This window comes from Anastrepha obliqua, chromosome 2, assembly GCF_027943255.1.
Source record: "Anastrepha obliqua isolate idAnaObli1 chromosome 2, idAnaObli1_1.0, whole genome shotgun sequence".
Taxonomy (NCBI): Eukaryota; Metazoa; Arthropoda; class Insecta; order Diptera; family Tephritidae; genus Anastrepha; species Anastrepha obliqua.
In genome coordinates this window covers 125,812,284-125,829,527 of record NC_072893.1, presented here as the reverse complement: position 1 = coordinate 125,829,527, position 17,244 = coordinate 125,812,284, and the positions used below count along the sequence as shown (strand labels likewise).

Below are 17,244 nucleotides of genomic sequence, written 5' to 3'. Positions count from 1 at the left end.
GCCAGAAACTGAACTAAAATAACGACATGGCATTAGCAGAAGACAGGCATACGCAAACTTGCAACAATTCGAATGACACAAATAAATTCTAGAAAAATTAAACAAATAAAACTAATAGGAAAATGAGTTTTATTGGAATGCTGAAAAGCTTTTTATTTGTTGCTTCGAAGGTGTTCACGGAAATGCCAACGAACGGAACGATTTGAACAAATTTTTGGCCAGAGTTTAGAGCCAAACGCCTTTCACAATTCTAACACAACTGTCAGTAGAGCATTTTTTCATGCTGAAAGAAAAAAAATTAAGAAAAAAACCTGCAAACGCTTGAAAAATGCTAAAATTTATAAGTTTGCAGATTTAAATTTCTAAAAGTTATTTTTCGTTTTTGTAATAATTAGTTTTTGTTATATATACCTAAAAAGCCTCACAATTATGCATACATACATAGATATATATTTATTTGAAATTGTTGGAGTAAAGCAATCATACGACATTTTCTTGCATGCAATAAAAAAATGCTGTTACTATTTTTATCATTAATTTAATTGGAAATAGTCGAAGCAGCACCAAGCGCATTTACATTTATACATACATTTACACATACACGCATCTATATATATATATATATATATATATATATGCATGCATATGTATGTAAGCATTCACCTATCGCTTAGCCATCCTGCGTTCCGACCACAACGCTCCGTAGCATCTTTGCTGTGGGTAACACCTTGCAGTCGCCTGCTGCTGTTTCAGCACATTGCGCTCTTCTAAGGCGGTACCAACAGCTGCAGCAAGCGTAAACAACAACAAATCTTTTAATTACAATAAAAGCTAAAAATGCAAAGAAATAATAGAGAATTGCAGTGCACTTAGTGACAACAATTTTTCAACTTTGTATTTCTCTTTGTTTGTGTCCTCTTTGGTTTGTATTAAAATACTTTTGTTATTTTTAATTTTGTGTAAACGTTGGCATGAACTTCCTTGAACTTGTTTCGAAATAAATTGTCAAAAACTACAATGTAACTGAATCGCTTTCCGTTTATAGAAACAAAAGAATTGTGCTTCTGTCGTCGGAGTGACCTTCTGCGAACGGTAACTAGTGCGCACCTTATCACCAATTCATACTGTCGGCTGTCTACTTTAACACGTTGCAATGCTTACACTTTGCCCACTTTTTGGACTAGTTTGGTACTAGTTCTTGCTGCACATAAAAAACTGTATCTTTGCGGTGGATACTCGTACTCATTTGCACCTTTTACGAGTTTAAGCTGCAATTAGTGGCGTCGTAGCCATAACGGCACAGTCGTAACCATAACCGCATAGCCGTAACCATAACCATAGCCGGAATGTTTCAGAATTTGTCGATTAGCGTTGCCGTAACCTTAAACAGCTGCTATTGAAGTAGAATTTATGACAACAACCGTTCCACGACAGTTGGTTCCACATAATCTGAGCGATCGGGATTTATATTCGCCCAAGGACTGTCGACTTCAGCAACATTCCCCATGCATAGGTATGGCGAATGTTTATGCTGCACAACAACAACACTGGTACTTGATCATAAAAACACGAATAAATTTCCAATTTCTAATATTCAATGTTTTTTCGCAAATATCAAAGCAAATGTCAAGTATTTCACCGCTACTTATGGTTACGGCTAAGGTGCGGCACCACTAATTGCAGCTTTACTTTGGCACTGTTGCAAACCTCCGCCATTCTGCCTCCGTACCCACTGCATTCTATTCCACACACATGAGAATTGCGGCTGTGCTGCCCGTCGCCACCACCGTTCGGTCAGTCAGTTGCTTCTTACTTGTAAAAAATTTGAATCTGCTACACTTTCTTTGTTTGGCTTTGCCTCTTATGCTCGTCTTTTTTTTTGTTTTTCGTCCCAACTCAATTGTCGTTGCATTGAGTTGTTATTGATTTCTTCTACATTTCAACAACGAACCGCTGTCTGTTGCATGCAACACAGCTGGCTATTATTAGCAACATTTGTGTATTGCTGAGTGTGGAAATTGCAGTTGCTATGGCTTGTCATTTTTTTCTGTTGTTTTCCTATTTTCCTAACATTTCTTACGCCACCATGCAAAGCAACATTATACATAAGTAAAAGTGCCAACAACAGCAACATCAACAATAACAACAATAACCATATCACCATCAAATTACAACGTGCTTGCCACCCATGCCACTGTTGATCGCAGGCCAACAGTTGTTGTTGATGTTCTTGTAGCAGTTGTCGCCCCTGCTTTTCGTCGGCGTGTCCCTTTGTCGCTCTTCCTCACTTCATTTCATCTACCTACTGAATTTTTATTCACTTTGGCCTCTTGTGGCTATCAAACCCAATGCACTGATATGTTGAATTGAATTGATTTTTTTGTTCGTATAAAAGCAAAACATATAAAAAACTACTACTACAGAGCAACAATAATACCAACAACTACAAAATCTGAGTCTCGTGGTTCCGCACATGAGCGCACAACAAGCACACAAACATATGCAGCTAGCCGAATACTCTTACGTGTGTATTTCTAATAGAGTCACGAGTCTCATGTGATTTTTTTCGCGACTACTTGCAAATCTATTTACATAAATAAATGTACCCAGAAAACTATAACATTTGTATTTTCGAGCGAATAGTGATGATAAATGTAAAACTTTTAATACAATGCATTCGGGTACACAAGCTCGCGCACATACATACTTACGTGTATTCAGACAAGTATGTACACACATACATACCTACGTTAGGGTGTGTGTATTTATAAATACTCACTTCCGTATGAAAAGAATCTTTTTTGTTGTCTCAGAGTGATCAAGCTAATATTCTGTCGACATTTGTTGTTTTTGTTTTTTTTTGTTCCTCGCTCGTTAAGTTACCTCTTTCTAACACGACTGTGTGTGCTCGGTGTAAAAAAGGCACGGAGGAGAAATTCGAGGGATACCTTTTTTATGTAAATTATTTCACAAATTTTCAAACGAAAGTAGTTTAGTCTAAATATTCATTATTGAATAAGAATATTTCGAAAATTTTCAATACATTTTTTAATTATCATTTTTTAATTAAAATTATCCTAAATTTAATTAAAATTATCAAACAATAATTGATTAAAAAATAGCGCAATATAAACAACTTCTTACTATCAACTGAGCCCAGGTGTACCTGCATTGTGCTTAAAATTCGAGTGGTTCTTCTCTGGAGTTCATTGAAAATTTTACGCTTCAAAAAAAAAAAAAACTAATCAAATTTTTTTACAGCGATCACTGCTAGCCAGGCAAACACAAAACTCCGAGCTTATTTCTGCCATAAAAAGCTTATAACAAAACAGCCATCTGTCGTTTGGAGACAGTTGTTTGGAAGCTCATGCGTTTCAGTTCTCATTTTTCGCTCCGAATTGTGAGGTCTTGCCTTGAAAGCTGCAAAAATAGCGATTTGGTCAACTTGTTTTCAATAATTTCATATTCATTTGGTTTTTATTTCTCGCGCTCTAGCTAAAAAAAACTGTTTCACCACCCTTCAACCTCTATCTTAACTCGCCTTTAGTTTTATTATATTCAAATACTTTACTTTCGCGTTGTCATTTTATTATTCCATGTAAGGTTACAAAAATTGAACAGTTCAGACACTGACTGTGTGAACCCACCTTTAGTTTTCATGATTTTTGCTTTTACATAATGCATGTATAGCTATACAAGTCATAATTATAATAATAAGCACTCACGTTGGAAAGAACACCACAGAAGGTAACGACATCCGTGAACCGCTATCCTGCTCTCAGTGAATTTGACAGAATCAGCTGATTTGCTTAGGTAATAATTGAATATCTGTATTCATATTATTGTTGTATTGTTTTCCATTTTTATTGTTGTTCACGAGCGGATTTCCCCTACAACTCCATTTCCTTTCTGTTTATTCAATTGTTTCGCCACAACCAGAAACTCACGTATATTGCAATCCGTTAATCTACATGCATTTTGCATTGAAAGGGAAAAAAATTAAAGCTCGTTACTGCTTGTAAACTCACCCTTAGTTTCATGAGTTTTAGTGCTCATTCCATTCTCTCTCTTTGAAAACTTGAAAAACCAAAAACAATTGCAATTTGCCCAGCCTGTGTCACTGAGTGTAAACTCGTATTTAGTTTTCATTATTTTTACATTTTTTTGGTTCTCATTCACACTCTCTCTCTTTTGTCCAGCCTCCTTACGTTCTTTGGTTTCCATTCTCGCTCCCACTCTCACTATTTTTAACTTTGCTTTGAAATTTTCACTGTATGTAAACTCGCCCTTATTTTTCGTGATTTGCTTTAAAATGTTCACTGTAGGGTGAGTCCCTTATTTTTCATAATTTTTTTTTTTTTTTAAATACTTGAAAAATCTAACTAAACAAAAAGAAATAAGTAAATATAAATTGCTTCAACCCATCTTAAATTTTTTTATATTTTTCGTAGAGAAAATTTAAAATGATTATTAATTTTGCACATTCCACCTTCCTGTGTTAACTTTCATGTTCTTAATTAGTCGCATTCATTGCCAACTGATGATTTAGTATAAAAACAATGCCAATAATAAGCTGCCCCTATAAACTAAACGATAGAAACACAGGCATATTTATATATGGACATACATTATGTATGTGAGGCATTGTGTTATGCACAGTACAATTGACGCTTGGCTGAAAGCTTCTAAGTACAAAATCTTTTTCGTATAACCAGCCGACAAGATTAGCGAGTCTTGCGAATGTCGGAACACAATTTTGAAAATACAAAAATAAAGCATGTATTTAAAAATTTATTATATATTAAATAAAAAATAAATAAAAAAAATAAAATAATAATAAGAAAAAATAAAAATAAAAAAAAAATGTTTGCTCACAAAAACGTAAATTCACCGCAGTGTGTTTTTTTCTCCTGCTTTCCCCTTTTGTTGACTCTTGCTTATTTGGAACATTGGATGACTAACTAAACCGCGCTGTGACTATTTTTAGCCACATACCGTGCCGATGCTGGCCGCAGATATCTTCATTTGCAGAAAAAAATGAATACAAAAAGAATACAATACTGAATAATATTGTAATCAACAGAGGCTGTAGCAGATTTCAGCGGTCGCTGCAGTGTCAACCAACTGTCAGCCAGGCAGGCAGGCTGGCAGGCAAACAAGCGCTTGCATTTGTGTGCGTGTAAACTTTGCCAACAGATGGCCGTACAGGGCGTATACGTTACATGGTCGGACGGTGACATTGCACTCGTTGAATTTTTGACTTGCCGTGCAGTTGACTATACATATTTACATAAATATTGTACATACATATTTGCACATAAACCGTTATTTGTGTTACTATAGGCCGACTCTTGTCTTATCAGTAGATTTCGGTAATGTTTAAATTCGCTCAATTTTTGTTGGTGGTTTTCCTGTTGTTCGGTGTACTTAAGCAAATATACATTTTTTTCATGCAAAGCTAAGTAGACAGATAGCTAAATTTTATGGACGTTTTTAAATTTAATTAAAAAAAAAATCACATAAAAATATTCCACTAAAAATTTTCCTACCTATGAAATGTCTAAATCGATTAGTTATTAGTTTGTGAAATCACACAAAATCATCCCATTAATAGATGATCTGGCAGGCCGCAGCTGGTGCTTGTTTGCTGGCTGACGAGTTGTTTATTTGTGACATTGATGTGTTTGGCTTTGCATACCGGAAAGCGATACGTCATAATGGCCATTAGAGAAAAATTAGACAAATGGTGAAATAATTTCGCTTTATCGGCCAATGTAAAATAACCACGAAAAAAATAAAAATCATGTGCTTTGGTTTTGTAATGCAGTTGGTTGGACGGCTGCAATCAGCGGTAGTTGTGAAACAAGGGAAATACAAATCTGAGAGTCACCTGCATTCAACATTCCTATTGACTATACGTTTGCTTTCTTGTTAAAAAATTCACAAATAAATGAAAAATAAAAAGATACCGTTTAAAAAAATAATAAACGTAAAAAATTTTAAAATAAAATTTGTCAATGATGTTGTTCTTGTAGCAGTATAAATATTCCCCATAAGCGTTTGGGGAATGCTGGTAGAGTGGCGTCGACAACATAGAACTGATTGTTGTTGTTGTAGCAGTTCATCAGGCCCTGCTAGTGCGGTGTAGTCACCGATCGTCATCGTTGCAATGTTGTAAACATTTGAAAAGAAAAAAAATGGTGAGTAATAATGAATAATCATATTCATATGTAGGAGTAAGAAAAGCAAAATTAATATAGTAAAATAAAGTAGAATAAAAAAGGAAATGGCAATATGAAACGAATTTCGTAATAAAATAAAATAAATTGAAGTGAAATAAAATGTGCCAACTGATTGAAATAGGCATCGAGGAAACCCATTGCCGAAAAAAAATCTTATAAATATTATATTAATGTAAATAGTGTCACTTGACATTTGATATAATAACACGTTTGTAAGAGAAAAACAAGAGTACTCACAGCTTCTCTCTTTAAAGCTTAAATTTTTTTACAAACTCAATTACCAGTTTTTTATAGAAATTTCAAATTTTTTTTTTAATTTCAAACTGTTTTTTTAAATTTCAAGCTTTTTTGTTAGAATCTTTGGATAAATTTGGGTATGCAGTTTGCACTTCATTAAATTTTGTTATAATACTGTGCCAGTTTAAAGAGGCTCAACATTCGCATTGGTTTTTTATAATTAATTTTTTGTTGGTGGTGTAATGCATTTTCTTCCGTATAACAAAGCTCGAATATTTTCCATACGGAAAATCTATGTGATTTTTTTAGCCACTTCAAACTTGCACTTTATTATACCGAAATTTAATCGGCTATAAAAAGCAGACTCCAAAATTTTTAGAATTTTTTAAATTTAAGGAAAATTTGTGGAAGAAGTTTTATTATACTTTAAGTTACTAAGTTTTTGTTCTAGTGTAATTTATAACTTTATAAAAATATTAAATAAAGCATAAATAAATACTCAAAGCTTTGCAACTGCCTCGCTGCTATTATTGTGAGCGCCACGGCACATATTGCCTCTTCTACAATTAAGTTATTTTTTATTTTACTACTATTTATTGCCTGCCTGCGTTTATATTATTTTGCTTTGTGCCTATTTGGCGTCATCGTTTCGTCGTGCTATACAACAAATTCAATTCGTGTGTTCTATTAGTTTACAACGAATGATTTGTTTTTGTGTAGCAGCACAGTCGTACATTGTTATTGATGCATCTCATATTCTACAAGTTTATACATATACATACATATATAATATATAGTATATATATATTGTTGTTATTTTTCCTCTTTGCTTTTGCCGATCTTTTTTAGCATTATTTGAGCGAAAGCTTTCCAATGTTGTTGACATATTTGTTGTTGCATACGCTATGAAAAATTTGGCGAGCAACTGAGTATTGGTTATGTATGAGTGTGTTGAGAGAGAAGAGATATTTTTATTACCGTTCCAATCTTGCTGCTATCTCACACTATGTTGATTTGGTGCTCTGGACTCTTGGTAATTGTTTCAATTTGCTTGTTTTGTTTTTCGTTTGTTGTTTTTTTGTAGTGTTGTTTGCTATTGAATTTTTCAATATTGTTGTAAGACCGTATTTGTGACTCAGGGATTTCTAATGTGTATTACTAGTTTTGGAATAACGTTGGTTCTGACCTTTTGCATTTTTTTGTATACTTTTTTAGTACTTTTTACGCTCATTCACTCATATTAACTGTGTAAAATATCACAACATGCGGCAAATTTCTTCTTTTCTTTAACGAATCGGAGCTTAGACTTTGCCAAAAGCATACTTCTTTTTACTCTTCGCTTTTATTTTGCGAGTCCCACACTCTTTCAATATTTTATTTTGCACTCGTTTAATACGTTTTTACTCTTGTTGCGCTCTTTATATACATAAGTTTGTTAGCGTCTGCGTTTTACGTTTATACAATCGGCGTTTACCTCAACATTTATGTATTAGACTTCAGCTGAGTTAGGAAAACCCATCAACAGCCGGCACCACATGCTCGCTTTGCATTTGACTCTTTACGAACGCTTTTAAATAAAACTTTCTCTCAACCCGTGTGCGCTCTTAATGCATCTTTTACTCACATTGGTACTTTTTCTTATTTTTTAATTAATTTGTATTGTATCGGTGCGATACTTTAACATACACATTTTTGTATGTACTTTATACTTTCTTTTGGCTCTCACACAAACGTACGCGTAGAGAAACACAAAACAACACGGACTGCCAATCGTATTCGTAATCTAACATAAACAGCAACAATTTTAAAACGACTATCAAAAGCGTCGCAACACATTTACTACTTAGTTGTTGTTCTTGATATTTTTCATTGCCTCGTTTCGTAGGCGCTTTTCTCGGTGCCGTACTCGTTGCTTGTGCGACTACGACGGCGGTGGCAGTGGCAGCGGCGGCGACGTCGTCAACAAAACAAAACCAGCCTTGTGCTGAGTACCACCACCTCTCGTATGGTATCGTATCGCATCGCATGGCATCGCTGTGTTGTTGTCGACATCGTCGTCGAAGTCGGTAATCGACAGCGTTGAGGCAGACCAGGCCAGGCCAGCCAGTGCCGACCAGTCAAACCCAGCCGCATACATTCAGTACGCAAGCACACGCCGCGTCAGTTGCTGCTTTCGTGATACAATTTGAAATTTTTAGTAAAAAGATTATTAAAGTAGTAGTTGGTGGTCTTAATATAATTATTTAAAGTTATATTAGTTCTTAAAAAAAAAAAGACATTCAAAAGAGTTAAAAACTAAAACTTGCACAAAAGTTGCAAACCTTAAACTTCAGCGTTGTTGCGAAATTAAAAAAAAATCCAATAACTTTCTATCTTAAAGAGGATTTTTGAAATTTTTTTATGGAAAACAAGCTTTTTCAAAAAAGTGGAAATTTTTGTGGAACAAAAGTTTTAAAAATTTTATTTAAACTTCGCTGTGGCATTTTTCAACATCGCATACTCACATGTATATTATATAGTGTGTGTGTGTGTGCATGTGTACATGGGCGACGTCTGTACCGCGGTTAGTCAGCAAAAGAGGAGGCGCTGTGCTATTAGTGTGTTGTTCATGTGAGTGGGTCGCCGACAAACGCCTGCAGGCTGCAGCCTTCAGCTTTCCTGCCTTTGCGATTTTCTACCGCACTTCGGTTTCGCTAAATCGCCGTTCGCGTTCGTGTATAGTATGTCACTTTTAAATGCTTTCTACTTTGCGCTTGTACGAACTTGAGTAAAACGATATCGTCACCGATTTACGCGACGTTCTGCTAGCTGATTTTTCTCAGTGCATTTTTATATAATAAGTATAAGTTCGTTGGTTCGACGACGTGTGCGTTTTTTTCTCGTCTTCTTCTTCTTCTTCTGCTTGCTGTTGTTGCTTTGATAATATGTGCAAAGTGCAAAAAATCAACAGCAAGACGTTATTGTTATTATAATACAAATACAGCAACAGACAACAACAAAACAAAAAAAAAAAAAAACAATTAAAGAAAAGCAAAAAAATTAAAAAAAGGACGGAAGCAAGAGCAAAGTCGGTGTATAGAAAATAAACAAACGGGACGACGACAAACGAAGACGACGGCAAAAATAAATTAACGTTAAAATAAAAATTAAATGAAATTACAACAAATACAGAACTTTACCGCCGCTACTGGCAGCGGCAGCGGCAGTAGCAGTGGGGCCTACAAAATGGCCGATCTAACAAAAAAGTACGTTATTACTGTTAAGTGTATATAGACTTTTAGAAGCGCAAATAAATAGTTTTATTACTTTTGCCACAGTTTTTTAGATTCACTTGGTTTTGTTGTCGTTCGTTCATGCTTTTTTGAAATTGTTGCAACTATTTTTTTATGTATGATGAATTTTCTGTATCTAGCGTGTAAATCTTTACCGTGTCGTGAGTTACCGTGATGTAGTAGTTGCATACTATGTAAGAGATGTTCAATTGAGGGGGGGAATGGTGGTGTGGGATGTCGACCTCTCAAGTGGTCTGTGAGAGGATAAAAGCCAAGGGAAATATCTATTATTGCTAGATAAGGCGGAAAGAAGCGGGTTGAACTTATTAATCTCACTCTTACTTTAAAATACCATACTATAAAAAGAGGACTTACATATATTCGAAAAACGACGACGCCTAATGACTTCTTTATATGGGTATTGGGCTGTCGTATCACAGCTTTAGGTAAGCTTTGCGATAATAAACTTTATATGTATGATGTTTCTGACCTATTTTTCCCCCCAATCATGTCACAACTTGAGATCGTAGTGAGAATTCGAAAATGTGCTAAACTCGAGTTGGACAAGAGGAAAAAATGACCAACCTGTACATATTTTTATTTTTGGGGCTACCGGCCGCCATACATATGTATAAGGGGTTCGAATCGTGCAGCACACTCACAAGCGTCTTCGGCTACACATATATACGTATAGATACATACATACATACACACATACATACATACATACAGAGGTATGCAGACAGAACACCGTTTATTAAACTACACAAATATGAGATTTTTTACGCATAAGCCGCCTTTTGCACTTTTCTACAATAAGTATTATGTGTATATATGTATGCAGTATGTATACACAAACATATAGTGATTGCTCATACAAAATGTACGTACATTTCTGTTTTTTTTTTTCTTTGCAATTTTTCCAAAGTTTACTTTTTTTGCTAATTTATTATAAAAATATATACACCGCCTATTCTAAGACATTCAGTATAAATGGAAAGCCCATACTTTTTAAAGAACTTGAAAATATCAATATTTTAAAAAGTTTTAACAGAGTTTCTCTAAATGCGTTCTCTGGCGAAAATGAGCAATAGTAATATAGTTAAATGTTAACAGTAGCCACTTGAAGGTTTCACCATTACTAAAAATTACTTAAAAAAATCGGATGCGAATTTTTGTTAAAATGAATCTTTTTTTTTAATTTATAATGTTTTTAGAATATGCACTATGCTTTTATATTAAGTTAATTATTTTTTATAATAAATTCATAAAATAAACTACAACTCTTAAAACAGTACAAAAAATGAAAGCTGTACGATTTTCATTGGCGCTCACTGTAAAATTTGACTTTTAAGATTTAAAATTTTTGTACTTACGTATACAAAAATATGTGTACATACATATTTGCCACTTATGCGAGCTCCTGTCCACCCATTGTACTGTACCTATACACACGCATTTATGTGTGTATGCATGTATGGGAGACGGCCTTGTTTGTTATTTAATTTTTATATTTACTGAAAGTTTTTTTTAGTTTTTAATTGGTATTGGTGAGCGTTTGTTCTCGTGCAAATATCAAAAAAAAAAAAAAAAATAAATAAATAAAAAAGAAAAAAATTAAAATGTGACAGTTTGTTATTTTGGTTTCGCGTGTTGTTATAGTTTACTTACTACTTAGCATATTTGAATGCTTCTTTTCTTCCTTTTTTTCCTTTTTTCTTTCTTCTTTTCTTTTTCTTCCTTTTTTCTTTTTTTCCTTTTTTTTTCTTTTTTTTGTTGTGTTGTTTCTAATGCGTCTTTAATTTATTGGCAATTTTTTACATCTACGTAATTCTAACCTTAAGTGTTCCCTTAATTTCATACTAGTAGCTAACCGCTGACATGCGCCAAATGTCACTTTGTATTATTACTTTTGTTGTTCATTGAGTGAGGCGAGCGTCTGTACGGTTCCTTTGAACGCACAAAAAGTCTTACTGTTCTATCACTTTGCTGCTACGATAGATAGCTAGTGTTGTAGCAATTTAAAACCCTCGCCGAGTTTCGTTTTTTGTTCACTACACTGCTTTAGTCACAATCCTTTGATGGAATATAAATCCGAACTGTTCCGGTATCGTAGGCTCAACTGTCACTCTCACACGCTCATCCACTCATTCCTTGTACATATTTATGACCACACTTTCATTTGCAGGGTACAACTAGCGCTTTGAATTTACTTCTTTTTTTATTTTTGTCGTTATTCCACTAACTACTATTGTAAGTTTTTAGCTGCTATTATTAGTTTTTTTTTTTTTTTCATTTTTAGCCTTGTTTCCATTTTATCTGAAAAAAGTCAATAAATTCCTAGATTTGATTAGCCTATGCAAATATATTCAATTCGAAGCTCAACATTATCTTCAAATATGTTTTTCTAAGTTCATAGAACAGTTTTGTTTTTGTATACCAATGACGTAAAACGTTATTGAAATGTGAGTTTTCCATTGTGGAAGTTTGCTTTGCACTAGCGTAGCCGTAATGTTATAACAGCTTGTATGACTCTTTGCACTGACGTGGGCATTGAAAGTTGTTTTTTGTATCAACTTTAGCATCCCTATATGAAACTATCATTCATACATAGTTCTTTTTGGTATTGAGCGAGTGTGAGAACTAGAAAAGTATACTGGATTGTGAGTCAAGTAACCTTAAAAAGCCTTCGAACTCAACCTCGCTCTCGAACCCAATAATCTACGAGTGCAGTTATTTTTCTTACTCATTAAGATTACTGCAGGTTAATAAATTCTCTTCACATTACTCAATGCTAACCGTCTTTCAAATATTACTCCTATAGTTTTTCTTTTCTGTGAATTACTTTCATCCAACTGCTTGACTGTACTTATTACAGTTTTTTTTACCTTTTAAATTATGCAAAGGAATGTATTTGCATGTTACGAAATACTCCGTAACTGAGGAATATCACTCATTAAGCCATTTGCTTCATGACAACATTATTAACATAATGGTCGAGAGCACATGTGAGATAAGCACCCATTGGTTAGCTTTAACTTTTATTTGGCCTAATTAAACTGGCGTCCCACAGTAACGCATTAAGAAATGATGCCAAAAATGTGACTTATCAAATGCATGTGTGCTTGTGACTTAAGTGACACCATAGCTGCCATGTGTACTCGTATACATATTAATGCAAGTATGCAAGTATGTTCTACACCCTGTAGGGAAGTGCGTTCGAACTGTTACCTAGTGAGCTACTAATGGAATTTGGACCATGATTAGCTCGTGAAGAAGAAGAAGATTAGTTCGTGTACTAAATTCGACAGCTGAGATTTAGTACGACGTCCTGCATGTTTTATCGATAGTTTCCAATGGGTGTTAAATTTGAAATTATATAAGGTGAAATAAACAGTTCTCAAACAATTTAGATTTTAATATCGCTTTTTAAACTGCCAAATAGTATAACCCGAATAATTGTACACATTGTGAGACGCCTAGCAGAAAACATTCAGAGCTTTTTACCATACTTCACCGTTAATATTTTATAAGAAACAAACTTAGTTGATATATCTTCAAAATACTACTACAGCACCCTTGAAAGAGGCCAAAAAAAAATATGTTGGTTTTTTATCTTAATTTTTTTTAAATAATTCCATATTTTGTACGATCAAATTTATTAGTTTCATATTTTACAATTTTATTATATTAAAATACAATAATAAATAATTTTATAATTTTATTAAAATTCACAAATTTGAAAAATTACATAATTTTTCCCAGCACGACGCAAACTAGAAACGAAATCAAAAGCAACTCATCCAATGAGTGTCACCCCCACTTGTTGCGTGCATTTTTCAGTTTTGACACTAATCCCACTCTAAATACGAATTTCACCACCTTTGAGGTGAGTAGCGAAGTGGTTCGAAATCGAGTTAATTTTGAACCAAGTAAACATTCCATAAATTAAGTTTTTCCTCGCAGGCATTATTTGATAGCCTGTGCTTGCAGTCTCGGGGCCAAAGATTGACGCACATACTTACCTATGCGTATATGTATGTATGTGTGCAAAAGTCATTGTCGGCACCGCATCGGTTTCGTAGAAGAACATTGTTTAACGATCATGTCACTCGATCAGTCCGACGCTACACTGTATGTACGAGTATAAGTGCATAACACAAATATATTTAAACAACGCCGGTGTCGAATATGTTTATTTGTTTGAATGGTGACGTCTGATGACGTTAATAGCCGGTGAATGGTGAATGTGTCTTTTGTTGCTATGCTTGCTTGCGAGAGCTTTTTATATGTATATCGGCAGGCAGTATTTATATCCATAAATTCAATGGTTTTTATTTACATATTTACATTGAATTCCTGCCACTGCTTTTAATTAATTTTCCGATAAAGCTTGGGTAAAGTTCTTTTTCCCCACTTTATTCACGTTATCACACTGATCTTACCTATTCTTGGTTTCCACGAACTGGTAGTAGTTTTTTATATTTTTTTTATATATATTTAATTTTTTATATATATTTAATTTTTTTATATATACTTAATTTTTTTATAATATATATATATTCTATTTTTCTATATAGAATTTATTTATTTTTATATGTATATATGTACATTTTTTCTTTTATATTTTTGTAATATTGTTTAAGTATTTTTTTTAATATTGCATTTTGTTATGTTTTTTTTTACTGTTTAATATTAATATTAATATTTGTAACATTTTTTTAATATTGTTTTTGTAATATTTTTATATATATTTTTATATATTCTTTATATATTTTTTTTATATTTTCTTTAAATATTTTTGTATATATTTTTTATATATTTTTTTTATATATTTTTTTATATATTTTTGTAAATTGTTTTGTAAATTGTTTTGTGTATGTATTTAATTTAATTTTTTATATGCTTTTTATATATTATATTTCTTTATATATTTTTTTTGTTGGTTTTTTATATATTTTTTATATATAATATTTTGTATATATTTTTTATATATTTTTTATATATTTTTTTATATATGCTTTTTATGTTTTTATATATTTTCTTAAATTTTTTTGTATATGTATGTATGTTGTTTTCTTTATATATATATATTTTCATTTTTTCGAAGTGCTTTCCATTACTTCTTGTTTGTGTAATTGTATGTGTATAGCCATTGATCAAGTGACAGTCAATGACAGCCAATTTATTTATTTCACGAAATTACGTTTCTTCGCTATTTCTAGTTAACTCTACTAACTTGATTGTGTTTTTTAGCACAGACTCACAGTTTTTTCACTTATTTTGCGCTCATTCGCCATTCTCATATTCATAGCATATTACAAAATTTAATTCACTTTTTAAAACTGCGCAAATTATGACGTTGTCACAAAAAACTACAGAATTTTGTTGTTGTTGTTTGTTGGGTTGCCATTTCTGAGTAAATTTCTCATTCACTCATTCGTGACTTTGCCAAGTTGTTTAATCGGCGCCTTTTTTGCGATTTGCTTGCTTTTTTCTCTGTTTACTATTTTTAACCGTTTTTTATCTCTTTTTATTGGTGAACGTACCTGACTTCGCGCTTGGAATTTACATCTGTTTGACTTGTTTGCATTTGTCCAGTGCTTTTTTATTGATTTTGTATTTGTTTTTCTCTTAGTGTGCCGCTCTCTTTTGCTTTTTCCTTCATAAGGTCAGCTTTTGTAAATAAAATAATTTCGATGTTTTTAAGCACTACTTTTGTGGGTATCAAACCCGGTTTTCAACATGTAACTTCTTGCTTTTACTTAATTTTTCGCTTTACTCTTGCTTATTTCATTCCCTTTTGTTTTTCGCTTCGTACCGCTTATTTATTTTGCTTTCTCCTCTCTTCTTTTTGTTGATAACATTTTTGTTTGTTTTTGTATATATTCCTATTCGCTTTGTTTATTTTAATTTGTGTTTAATTACTTCATTGTTTTTTGTTGTTTGTTTTTTCTTTTATTGTTCGCTGTTGTTTATTTCGTTTTTATTTATAGCTGTCGGTTTTGTTGTCATTGGCGGTCACTTACTCAGTGAATATGCGAATAAACCGCGCTTGTTTCCGAGAAGCTTTCGAAACACACACACGAGCGCTAACGCAAATCGTTACATTAAATTTTGCGAGTATTTCTCAAATGTACACTCGTATGTATGTATGTATGTATGCATATGTGGTCTTGTATGTATTCACCAGTTATTCACTTTCATCCTTTTTCCTACAGTAATTTATTGCTCATTTACTGATAAATATCTTCTGCTCAAATATGAACGAGACGTTATCAATAAAACGGTCCGCGGATGACATATGGCAAAAATAAATTATTTGTTTTTTGGTAGGACTGTTATAAGCTTACATGGCAAATTTCAGCGTGATATGTCACATATTTTGTTTTCTGTGCTACTGTAAACAAGTCAAGCTCGAGTGTGTTCTTCGAATTCTCTTTTACGACTTCAATTGTCTCAAAATGTTTTCCATGGAGCGGCAACTTGAGCTTGGGAAACAGGAAAAAGTCACATGGAGCCATATCAGGCGAATGCCATGTGTACTCGGTGCTTGCGGAACGATATTAACATTATTTTTGTTCAAATAATCGCGAACAAGACGTGATGTGTGAGCTGGTGCATTATCGTGATGCAAGAACCATGACTTGTTGTCCCACAATTCCTTCCTTTTAAGACGAATGTTCTCGCGCAAACGCTTTAAAACGTCTAAATAATATTCAGCGTTAACCGATCGGCCTTGCGGAAGGAACTCCGAGTGCACCACACCTTCGTAATCGAAAAAAACAGTCAGCCTTAATTTTTGAGCGACTTTGGCGTGGTTTTTTGGGTTGATGTACGGTCCTCTTTGAACGATTTGTACCACTGGAAAACACGTGCACGCGATAGATCAGAGTCCCCATAGGTTGTCTGCAACATTTTTAAGGCGTCTGAAGCCGAAATTTTGTTGGAATAACAAAATTTCAAACAAATTCTTTGATCAACTTGAATTTCCATCGTTAAATTCGAAGAACACACTCGAGCTTGACTTGTTTATAGTAGCACAGAAAACAAACTATGTGACATATCACGCTGAAATTTGCCATGTAAGCTTATAACAGTCCTACCATATGTCATCCGCGGACCGTTTTATTGATAACGTCTCGTTCATATTTGAGTAGAAGGTATGCAATGAATTTTGTTATTATTTTATTAATGAATGTTCGATGTCTTGTACTAGTTTTTATTTATTGATCAAAAATCTTCACTTTCAATTTGTTTCATCGCCAATCAAGCAATTAACATACAGTTAAATGAAAATTAATAAGAGCTCCAGTACAAAAAAATCAGAACTTAATGCGAGCGTAGGTAAAATGAGAAAAACGGTACTGTACCGCTATTAACGGTAACGTGCTTTTGAACTGCTCATTACCGAATAAAACTTCATTGAGAAAACGCTTAATACTTAACGTCTCTACACTAAATTTTTGACGACTTTCAGTGGTGGTCAATTT

General features: G+C 33.4%; 1 protein-coding gene across 3 annotated transcripts in view; it reads left to right on the top strand.

The window, feature by feature from the left end:
* Positions 1-17,244, top strand: part of LOC129239114 (uncharacterized) — a 62,367-nt gene that overhangs the window by 26,364 nt on the left and 18,759 nt on the right. Inside the window, exon 1 of one of the 3 annotated variants that reach the window (XM_054874417.1) lies at positions 8,656-9,724. The exons of the other annotated variants lie outside the window; for them this stretch is intronic. Within the exon in view, the coding sequence (XP_054730392.1) occupies positions 9,630-9,724 (95 nt within the window). The 5' untranslated portion in view covers positions 8,656-9,629. Of the gene's footprint in view, positions 1-8,655; positions 9,725-17,244 lie in introns of those variants that run through there. 3 annotated transcript variants of the gene reach the window in all.